Here is a 9,886-nt window from a genome sequence, read left to right as displayed (position 1 = left end):
CCTCTCTGCCCAGCCATGTCCAGAGCCAGCAACCCACCCACCCACCCCCCACACACACACACCCCGCGTGGGGGACAGGACCCTCCACCTGGGGACGTAGGACCAAGGGGATGGTGCCAGCGGGGAACTACGCTACCGAATGCCAGCTGAAGGTGGCCGGGGCCGTTTCCTGGTTCCCGGGGGCAGGGAGGGGAGGCACCGGCGGGCACTGTCCCCTCCTTCCCGGGGGCCGGTACTCCGACGATGTCCCCGGCGCGCCCCGTCGGGCGCGCCGGGGACATCGTCGGAGCACCGGCCCCCGTGTGCGAGGGGGCGGGACCGAGTGATGACGTTACGCCCTCCCAAAATGACCACGCCCACTTAACCACGCCCACAAACTTGTATAACACCCGGAGGGCCGCGTGGTTTTTAGGTAAGGGACCCGAACCTTTAGGTTCCGAGAGTAGACCGGGATGGAGCAGGGCACGGGCATCCCCGGGTACCGGGAGCGGACCGGGATGGGCAGGGGACCAGCATCTTCCGGGCTCTGGGTCGGGGGGGGACCGGGATGGGCAAGGGACCGGCGTCCCCCGGGCTCCGGGGGGCGGAGCGGGAAGGACAGGGGACCCCGGGATCTGGGGGGCGGACCGGGATGGGCAGGGGATCCCGGAATCTGGGGGGCGGACCGGGAAGGACAGGGGACGCCGGGATCTGGGGGGAGGACCGGGATGGGAAGGGGACCCCGGGATCTGGGGGGGTGGAGAGGGATGGGCAGGGGGACCGGCGTCCCCCGGGCTCCGGGGGGGCGGTACCGGGTACCGGAGAGGGGAAGGCACCGGGAGTTCAATACGGTTCCGTTTCCCCTCGCCGAGGCCGCAATCAATCACGTTGCTCCGGGCAGCCCTAAGGATGCGGCGGGGGCAAGGGAAGCGAAAGGCTGAGGCCACGGAGGTGCCAGGCGTGTCTCGGAGGAGGAAGGAGGAAGAGGAGGCGATGCAGGAGGCCCGGCGGAGGGCGGCCCCGTCCGTGCGAGAGTTCAAGTACAACAAAAAGCGGGTTCGCCTCGTCTCGCAGGGCTCAGACCTGAAGGATGATGCTCGGTGCATCCTTTACTGGATGTCTCGGGACCAGCGGGTGCAAGGTGGGAACCAGCTGGTGGAGTGGGCCACGAAGCAGGGTGGCTTCCTGGCCACACATGGGTGGCGAAAGCCTTAGCCCCTTCCCACTCTCCCCTCTGCAGGGGGCTGGGGGGATTCCTTTTGCAAACACCATCTCCATCACCTCGGCATGGGACATGCCGTTAAGACCAGGAGAAGTGTTGGGGTGTTCAGGCACAACCAGGAGGTCCAAGAAGGGTCTTCCCCTCCACCACGGTGCTGGGGCTGGCATGGGAGGTTCTCACCCCATCACCAGTTGAATCAGAAGCCTAGACCAGGCCAGGATGCCCTTGTAACCACCAACACCCTGCCAAACGTCCATCCACCCCTCTATACCCACTAACACACCAACATCCTACAGAGAAATATCCCACGTCCCTCTGACACTGCCCTGTGTGCTCTCTCCCCAGATAACTGGGCTTTCCTCTATGCCCAGCGCCTGGCCCTCAAACAGGAGCTGCCTCTGCATGTCTGCTTCTGCCTGGTGCCCAAATTCCTGGATGCCACCATCCGCCACTATGGCTTCATGCTGAAGGGCCTGCGGGAGGTGGCCGAGGTACAGCCGCTGCAGGGATGTCCACGCTGGGTGGGACAGGGCTCTTGGGAAGGCTGGGGAGGAAAATTCAGCAGAGGGTGGTGGTGGGATGGGGTTTGCAGAGGCACCTGAGAGCTCTTTCTCCCTCACTGCAGGAGTGCGCAGAGCTGAACATCCCCTTCCACTTGCTGCTGGGATACGCCAAGGATGTGCTGCCTGCGTTTGTGGTGGAGCGTGGCGTGGGTGGGCTGGTGACAGACTTCTGCCCCCTCCGCCTCCCCCGGCAGTGGGTGGAGGACGTCAAGGAGCGGTTGCCAGAGGATGTGCCGTTTGCTCAGGTGGGTGCCCACGCTCTGGGAGGGGAAAACTGGCTGATGAGCCTTGGGAAAAACTTGTCTTCTGTGTCTTGTACCTGCAGAGGTGTGCTGGAGTGACCTGAGCAGGGAGTGTGTGTGTCATATCATCAGAACCCTTTGCTTCTCCTCATATCTTCCTCTGTGACTTTGCTTCCCAGGTTGATGCCCACAACATCGTGCCCTGCTGGGTTGCCTCCCCCAAGCAGGAGTACAGCGCCAGGACTATCCGGGGCAAGATCCATGCTCAGCTCCCCGAGTTCCTCACCGAATTCCCCCCTGTCATTCGTCACCCGTACTCCCCATCCAGCCCAACAGAGGTACCAGCAGGAGACACCTCCACACCCATTCACAGCCAGTCTCAGAAAGTTTCACGGCTACTTGGTGGGAGGGGATGGCAGGGGACAATGAGCTGCCCGAGGTCATGCTCAGGCGGTGTGGAGATGGGGCTGCCCCGGGGAAGGGAGGTTCCCACCTCACTTATTCAATTCCCACATCTCTGCTGTGCAGGGCTGGTTAAGAAGAGAAAGCTGGCATGAGCTGGGGACTTGCTGGCTGGGCATACCCAGGGGCCACAATGCTCAGGGCAGCCCTGGCTGAAGAGCATCTGCAAATGCACTCATGCTACTTGGTTGCCACCCAGCCCATTGCTTGGGAGGCCTGTTATTCCAGCTTGCAGGTGGACCGCACCGTGAAGGAGGTGGAGTGGGCGACCCCCGGCACGGCTGCGGGGCTGGCTGTGCTGCAGTCCTTCATCGCCGAGCGCCTGAAATCCTTCGGCTCCCACCGGAACGACCCCAACAAGGCAGCGCTCAGCAACCTGTCCCCGTGGTTCCATTTCGGTGAGCATCCCGTGCTTCCCACTCTGTAGTTAAGACCAAGCACAGTGGACAAGTCAGGACCAGCAGCCTGACTTGCTCCCTCCTCATGTCTCCAGGCCAGGTTTCCACCCAACGAGCCATCCTGGAGGTGCAGAAGCACCGGGCCAAGTACAAGGAGTCGGTGGACGCGTTTGTGGAGGAGGCTGTGGTGCGACGGGAGCTGGCTGAAAACTTTTGCTACTACAACGAGAACTACGACAGCGTGCAAGGTAGCATCCCAGGGTGGGTGGGCAATGCTGGGGGACAGGCTGGTACCCAACTGGTCACCCCACCTTGGCAATCCCATTTCTGCTAGGAGAGGGGTTGCAGGGGGACTAATGTGCCATCATTTGGTATCTTTCGGAGGTAGGAGAGGAGCTGGTGGATGCCCTCTTCAAGGCTAGTCCAGGTCATGGTGCCCTCAGTAGCCCAGTTCTCCATCCTTTACTTGGAGCCCTGCAGGAGAAGGTTACTCAGCATTGCTCTTCATCTCTCTTACTCACAGGTGCCTACGACTGGGCACAAACCACCCTGAAGCTCCACGCCAAAGACAAGAGACCTTTTCTCTACAAGCTGCAGGAGCTGGAGCAGGGGACCACGCATGACCCACTCTGGAACGCTGCCCAGGTAGTGCCCCACATAACTCCTGCAAAATGCTGAGCCCTTTCCTGGGGGGGCAGAGATGAGCTGGCACATACTGACCCTTGTGATCTGTCCCCCTAGCTCCAAATGGTCCGGGAAGGCAAGATGCATGGCTTCCTGCGGATGTACTGGGCCAAGAAGATCCTGGAGTGGACCCGCTCTCCCGAGGAGGCCCTCCAGTTTGCCATCTACCTCAACGACCGCTACGAGCTGGACGGGAGGGACCCCAACGGATACGTAGGCAAGCTGCGGGATGAGGGGCCATGGTGGGGGGGAGGGTCTTATCTCTGATGGCCAAGGCTGCGGTGGGTGGGGAAGGCTCTGCAGACAACCCAGCCCATGCTCTATCCCATCTTGCTTTGCACCCTCATCCCACCTGCTCTCCGGATGCCTCCGAGCGAGGGGGAGAGCTGACGCTCCGTCCCCGTGTCCCGCAGGCTGCCTCTGGTCCATCTGTGGCATACACGACCAAGGCTGGGCAGAGAGGGCCATCTTCGGGAAGATCCGCTACATGAACTACGCCGGCTGCAAGCGCAAGTTCGACGTGGCCCAGTTCGAGCGTCGCTACGCCCCCCGCACGCTCTCCCAGTGACAGGCACAGCGTCCTTCAGCCTGCTCCTGCCCCTCCATGTGGGGACAGACGTGCCTTTGCCAAGGTGCCCCAGCCAGGGATCACCCCAGGTACTGGGGGGCGCTCACTGTAACAGCGGCGAGCCATGGGGTTTTGCAGGTCTTTCCTCTGCCATCACCCCCTGCTCAAGTTGCTGGGCTGGGGCTGCTGTTGGAGCCCCTCCTGCTACTACAGGTTTGCTGGAAGCTGCAAGAGCTCCTCCTCAGCGTGAAACCAGAAACCTTTTGTACAACCACTGTGCTCAGGAGGAAGCCCAAGTGATGGTTGTTGCTGCTAACCACAGCTTAGATTTAGGCTGAGCATGGCTTTTCCCAGAAAAAGCCCCCAGAAACTGGTTCCTCAGGCTGTGCTGCCCCCAGGGAAGCCCTGCTTTGCTCCATGTGGAGCTGGCACTGGGCTGGGCTCGTACGTGCTTCCTTCAACAGTTTGTTTTAAAGTTTACAGTTTGTATCTCCCGTGTCTGTGGTGTTTATGGGGTGATGCATGACACGGCCGAGGGGAGAACAGTCTGCATGGGACAGGGATAGGGCACCCAAGGCCATACCCCAGTCCCTCTTCCTGCAGCAGGCAGCACAGAGCCCCTTAGTGGCTTTTATCACTTGTCCAGGGGCCAGTTTGCAGGGGGAGGCCATAAACCAGACGGATTAGTCATGGGCTGGTGACAACATCCCCCTCCCAGTGACATCTGGCAATGCATCACTGCTTGCACATGTTGTCCCTCCTGCCATCCTGCTCCCTCCCTGCCCCAGGGGCCAACGGCCACTGCAGCACCAACCTCAAGGCATTGGGGGTACACACTGTTACCCCACCTGAAATGATGCCACAGCATAACCAGGCTCTTCATTAACTTAGTTTATTAGGGACGGCATTTTCATTGCTACAGTGTGCAACAGTCCCATGGAGAGGGCTCCAGCTGACACCCAGGGCAGCCCCTCGCTTTCCCTTACAAATGGCCAGTTCCAGTGTTACTCGTGGCAGTCAGTGCTGGGCAGCAGCATCAGTGCTGGGCACAACCCTGCTCTGGAGACCTCCACCAGGTTTGCAAGTCCTGCTGCTTCCAAAGTCCATGGCGGAGGGTGGAAACCACAAATAACCCCCAAATCCCTTCCCTCTTCTCTACAGGTGCTCAGTGCTTCTATTGTCCCCTCCTTCCCGGGGGCCGGTACTCCGACGATGTCCCCGGCGCGCCCCGTCGGGCGCGCCGGGGACATCGTCGGAGCACCGGCCCCCGTGTGCGAGGGGGCGGGACCGAGTGATGACGTTACGCCCTCCCAAAATGACCACGCCCACTTAACCACGCCCACAAACTTGTATAACACCCGGAGGGCCGCGTGGTTTTTAGGTAAGGGACCCGAACCTTTAGGTTCCGAGAGTAGACCGGGATGGAGCAGGGCACGGGCATCCCCGGGTACCGGGAGCGGACCGGGATGGGCAGGGGACCAGCATCTTCCGGGCTCTGGGTCGGGGGGGGACCGGGATGGGCAAGGGACCGGCGTCCCCCGGGCTCCGGGGGGCGGAGCGGGAAGGACAGGGGACCCCGGGATCTGGGGGGCGGACCGGGATGGGCAGGGGATCCCGGAATCTGGGGGGCGGACCGGGAAGGACAGGGGACGCCGGGATCTGGGGGGAGGACCGGGATGGGAAGGGGACCCCGGGATCTGGGGGGGTGGAGAGGGATGGGCAGGGGGACCGGCGTCCCCCGGGCTCCGGGGGGGCGGTACCGGGTACCGGAGAGGGGAAGGCACCGGGAGTTCAATACGGTTCCGTTTCCCCTCGCCGAGGCCGCAATCAATCACGTTGCTCCGGGCAGCCCTAAGGATGCGGCGGGGGCAAGGGAAGCGAAAGGCTGAGGCCACGGAGGTGCCAGGCGTGTCTCGGAGGAGGAAGGAGGAAGAGGAGGCGATGCAGGAGGCCCGGCGGAGGGCGGCCCCGTCCGTGCGAGAGTTCAAGTACAACAAAAAGCGGGTTCGCCTCGTCTCGCAGGGCTCAGACCTGAAGGATGATGCTCGGTGCATCCTTTACTGGATGTCTCGGGACCAGCGGGTGCAAGGTGGGAACCAGCTGGTGGAGTGGGCCACGAAGCAGGGTGGCTTCCTGGCCACACATGGGTGGCGAAAGCCTTAGCCCCTTCCCACTCTCCCCTCTGCAGGGGGCTGGGGGGATTCCTTTTGCAAACACCATCTCCATCACCTCGGCATGGGACATGCCGTTAAGACCAGGAGAAGTGTTGGGGTGTTCAGGCACAACCAGGAGGTCCAAGAAGGGTCTTCCCCTCCACCACGGTGCTGGGGCTGGCATGGGAGGTTCTCACCCCATCACCAGTTGAATCAGAAGCCTAGACCAGGCCAGGATGCCCTTGTAACCACCAACACCCTGCCAAACGTCCATCCACCCCTCTATACCCACTAACACACCAACATCCTACAGAGAAATATCCCACGTCCCTCTGACACTGCCCTGTGTGCTCTCTCCCCAGATAACTGGGCTTTCCTCTATGCCCAGCGCCTGGCCCTCAAACAGGAGCTGCCTCTGCATGTCTGCTTCTGCCTGGTGCCCAAATTCCTGGATGCCACCATCCGCCACTATGGCTTCATGCTGAAGGGCCTGCGGGAGGTGGCCGAGGTACAGCCGCTGCAGGGATGTCCACGCTGGGTGGGACAGGGCTCTTGGGAAGGCTGGGGAGGAAAATTCAGCAGAGGGTGGTGGTGGGATGGGGTTTGCAGAGGCACCTGAGAGCTCTTTCTCCCTCACTGCAGGAGTGCGCAGAGCTGAACATCCCCTTCCACTTGCTGCTGGGATACGCCAAGGATGTGCTGCCTGCGTTTGTGGTGGAGCATGGCGTGGGTGGGCTGGTGACAGACTTCTGCCCCCTCCGCCTCCCCCGGCAGTGGGTGGAGGACGTCAAGGAGCGGTTGCCAGAGGATGTGCCGTTTGCTCAGGTGGGTGCCCACGCTCTGGGAGGGGAAAACTGGCTGATGAGCCTTGGGAAAAACTTGTCTTCTGTGTCTTGTACCTGCAGAGGTGTGCTGGAGTGACCTGAGCAGGGAGTGTGTGTGTCATATCATCAGAACCCTTTGCTTCTCCTCATATCTTCCTCTGTGACTTTGCTTCCCAGGTTGATGCCCACAACATCGTGCCCTGCTGGGTTGCCTCCCCCAAGCAGGAGTACAGCGCCAGGACTATCCGGGGCAAGATCCATGCTCAGCTCCCCGAGTTCCTCACCGAATTCCCCCCTGTCATTCGTCACCCGTACTCCCCATCCAGCCCAACAGAGGTACCAGCAGGAGACACCTCCACACCCATTCACAGCCAGTCTCAGAAAGTTTCACGGCTACTTGGTGGGAGGGGATGGCAGGGGACAATGAGCTGCCCGAGGTCATGCTCAGGCGGTGTGGAGATGGGGCTGCCCCGGGGAAGGGAGGTTCCCACCTCACTTATTCAATTCCCACATCTCTGCTGTGCAGGGCTGGTTAAGAAGAGAAAGCTGGCATGAGCTGGGGACTTGCTGGCTGGGCATACCCAGGGGCCACAATGCTCAGGGCAGCCCTGGCTGAAGAGCATCTGCAAATGCACTCATGCTACTTGGTTGCCACCCAGCCCATTGCTTGGGAGGCCTGTTATTCCAGCTTGCAGGTGGACCGCACCGTGAAGGAGGTGGAGTGGGCGACCCCCGGCACGGCTGCGGGGCTGGCTGTGCTGCAGTCCTTCATCGCCGAGCGCCTGAAATCCTTCGGCTCCCACCGGAACGACCCCAACAAGGCAGCGCTCAGCAACCTGTCCCCGTGGTTCCATTTCGGTGAGCATCCCGTGCTTCCCACTCTGTAGTTAAGACCAAGCACAGTGGACAAGTCAGGACCAGCAGCCTGACTTGCTCCCTCCTCATGTCTCCAGGCCAGGTTTCCACCCAACGAGCCATCCTGGAGGTGCAGAAGCACCGGGCCAAGTACAAGGAGTCGGTGGACGCGTTTGTGGAGGAGGCTGTGGTGCGACGGGAGCTGGCTGAAAACTTTTGCTACTACAACGAGAACTACGACAGCGTGCAAGGTAGCATCCCAGGGTGGGTGGGCAATGCTGGGGGACAGGCTGGTACCCAACTGGTCACCCCACCTTGGCAATCCCATTTCTGCTAGGAGAGGGGTTGCAGGGGGACTAATGTGCCATCATTTGGTATCTTTCGGAGGTAGGAGAGGAGCTGGTGGATGCCCTCTTCAAGGCTAGTCCAGGTCATGGTGCCCTCAGTAGCCCAGTTCTCCATCCTTTACTTGGAGCCCTGCAGGAGAAGGTTACTCAGCATTGCTCTTCATCTCTCTTACTCACAGGTGCCTACGACTGGGCACAAACCACCCTGAAGCTCCACGCCAAAGACAAGAGACCTTTTCTCTACAAGCTGCAGGAGCTGGAGCAGGGGACCACGCATGACCCACTCTGGAACGCTGCCCAGGTAGTGCCCCACATAACTCCTGCAAAATGCTGAGCCCTTTCCTGGGGGGGCAGAGATGAGCTGGCACATACTGACCCTTGTGATCTGTCCCCCTAGCTCCAAATGGTCCGGGAAGGCAAGATGCATGGCTTCCTGCGGATGTACTGGGCCAAGAAGATCCTGGAGTGGACCCGCTCTCCCGAGGAGGCCCTCCAGTTTGCCATCTACCTCAACGACCGCTACGAGCTGGACGGGAGGGACCCCAACGGATATGTAGGCAAGCTGCAGGATGAGGGGCCATGGTGGGGGAGAGGGTCTTATCTCTGATGGCCAAGGCTGCGGTGAGTGGGGAAGGCTCTGCAGACAACCCAGCCCATGCTCTATCCCATCTTGCTTTGCACCCTCATCCCACCTGCTCTCCGGATGCCTCCGAGCGAGGGGGAGAGCTGACGCTCCGTCCCCGTGTCCCGCAGGCTGCCTCTGGTCCATCTGTGGCATACACGACCAAGGCTGGGCAGAGAGGGCCATCTTCGGGAAGATCCGCTACATGAACTACGCCGGCTGCAAGCGCAAGTTCGACGTGGCCCAGTTCGAGCGTCGCTACGCCCCCCGCACGCTCTCCCAGTGACAGGCACAGCGTCCTTCAGCCTGCTCCTGCCCCTCCATGTGGGGACAGACGTGCCTTTGCCAAGGTGCCCCAGCCAGGGATCACCCCAGGTACTGGGGGGCGCTCACTGTAACAGCGGCGAGCCATGGGGTTTTGCAGGTCTTTCCTCTGCCATCACCCCCTGCTCAAGTTGCTGGGCTGGGGCTGCTGTTGGAGCCCCTCCTGCTACTACAGGTTTGCTGGAAGCTGCAAGAGCCCCTCCTCAGCGTGAAACCAGAAACCTTTTGTACAACCACTGTGCTCAGGAGGAAGCCCAAGTGATGGTTGTTGCTGCTAACCACAGCTTAGATTTAGGCTGAGCATGGCTTTTCCCAGAAAAAGCCCCCAGAAACTGGTTCCTCAGGCTGTGCTGCCCCCAGGGAAGCCCTGCTTTGCTCCATGTGGAGCTGGCACTGGGCTGGGCTCGTACGTGCTTCCTTCAACAGTTTGTTTTAAAGTTTACAGTTTGTATCTCCCGTGTCTGTGGTGTTTATGGGGTGATGCATGACACGGCCGAGGGGAGAACAGTCTGCATGGGACAGGGATAGGGCACCCAAGGCCATACCCCAGTCCCTCTTCCTGCAGCAGGCAGCACAGAGCCCCTTAGTGGCTTTTATCACTTGTCCAGGGGCCAGTTTGCAGGGGGAGGCCATAAACCAGACG

The 9,886-nt window shown here is 61.0% G+C and overlaps 3 protein-coding genes across 6 annotated transcripts in view; 2 read left to right on the top strand and 1 right to left on the bottom strand.

The window, feature by feature from the left end:
* LOC106890165 (uncharacterized protein PB18E9.04c-like) overlaps window positions 1-281 on the bottom strand; it is a 7,836-nt gene extending 7,555 nt beyond the window's left edge. The window contains exon 1 of the mRNA XM_014945784.1: window positions 137-281. Coding sequence (XP_014801270.1) covers window positions 137-281 — 145 coding nt within the window. The remainder of the gene's footprint in view (window positions 1-136) is intronic.
* A 21-nt stretch (window positions 282-302) lies between these two features.
* Window positions 303-4,607, top strand: LOC106890205 (deoxyribodipyrimidine photo-lyase-like). Its single transcript, XM_014945839.1, has 10 exons — window positions 303-412; window positions 852-1,120; window positions 1,547-1,692; window positions 1,827-2,009; window positions 2,186-2,344; window positions 2,668-2,866; window positions 2,962-3,114; window positions 3,390-3,511; window positions 3,608-3,767; window positions 3,964-4,607. Exons 2-10 carry the CDS (start codon window positions 889-891, stop codon window positions 4,116-4,118), a joined length of 1,509 nt encoding a protein of 502 aa, XP_014801325.1. The 5' UTR covers window positions 303-412; window positions 852-888; the 3' UTR covers window positions 4,119-4,607.
* Window positions 4,608-5,389: 782 nt separating this feature from the next.
* On the top strand, window positions 5,390-9,694 carry LOC106890284 (deoxyribodipyrimidine photo-lyase-like). 4 transcript variants are annotated; one of them, XR_001412498.1, is made up of 11 exons: window positions 5,390-5,499; window positions 5,939-6,207; window positions 6,634-6,779; window positions 6,914-7,096; window positions 7,273-7,431; window positions 7,755-7,953; window positions 8,049-8,201; window positions 8,477-8,598; window positions 8,695-8,918; window positions 9,051-9,294; window positions 9,419-9,694. XR_001412498.1 is itself a non-coding variant. In XM_014946003.1 (10 exons), exons 2-10 carry the CDS (start codon window positions 5,976-5,978, stop codon window positions 9,203-9,205), a joined length of 1,509 nt encoding a protein of 502 aa, XP_014801489.1. In that variant the 5' UTR covers window positions 5,390-5,499; window positions 5,939-5,975; the 3' UTR covers window positions 9,206-9,694. The 4 variants fall into 4 exon arrangements, 3 of the variants coding, with proteins under 3 accessions (XP_014801489.1, XP_014801486.1, XP_014801488.1); XM_014946003.1 differs by having other exon boundaries at window positions 8,695-8,854; window positions 9,051-9,694; XM_014946000.1 differs by having other exon boundaries at window positions 9,051-9,694.
* Window positions 9,695-9,886: the final 192 nt, after the last annotated feature.

This window comes from Calidris pugnax, unplaced genomic scaffold (genome assembly GCF_001431845.1).
Source record: "Calidris pugnax isolate Ruff unplaced genomic scaffold, ASM143184v1 scaffold111, whole genome shotgun sequence".
In the NCBI taxonomy this organism is placed as follows: domain Eukaryota; kingdom Metazoa; phylum Chordata; class Aves; order Charadriiformes; family Scolopacidae; genus Calidris; species Calidris pugnax.
This window is presented reverse-complemented; position numbering and strand designations above follow the sequence as displayed.

Coding starts and splice junctions, on each gene's coding strand:
- LOC106890205 (XM_014945839.1), top strand. CDS start 889: ATGCGGCGGGGGCAAGGGAAGCGAAAGGCTGAGGCCACGGAGGTGCCA. Junction 2,345..2,667: donor CCCCATCCAGCCCAACAGAG/GTACCAGCAGGA, acceptor GTTGCCACCCAG/CCCATTGCTTGGGAGGCCTG. Junction 2,867..2,961: donor GTCCCCGTGGTTCCATTTCG/GTGAGCATCCCG, acceptor TCATGTCTCCAG/GCCAGGTTTCCACCCAACGA.
- LOC106890284 (XM_014946003.1), top strand. CDS start 5,976: ATGCGGCGGGGGCAAGGGAAGCGAAAGGCTGAGGCCACGGAGGTGCCA. Junction 7,097..7,272: donor AGGATGTGCCGTTTGCTCAG/GTGGGTGCCCAC, acceptor TTTGCTTCCCAG/GTTGATGCCCACAACATCGT. Junction 7,432..7,754: donor CCCCATCCAGCCCAACAGAG/GTACCAGCAGGA, acceptor GTTGCCACCCAG/CCCATTGCTTGGGAGGCCTG.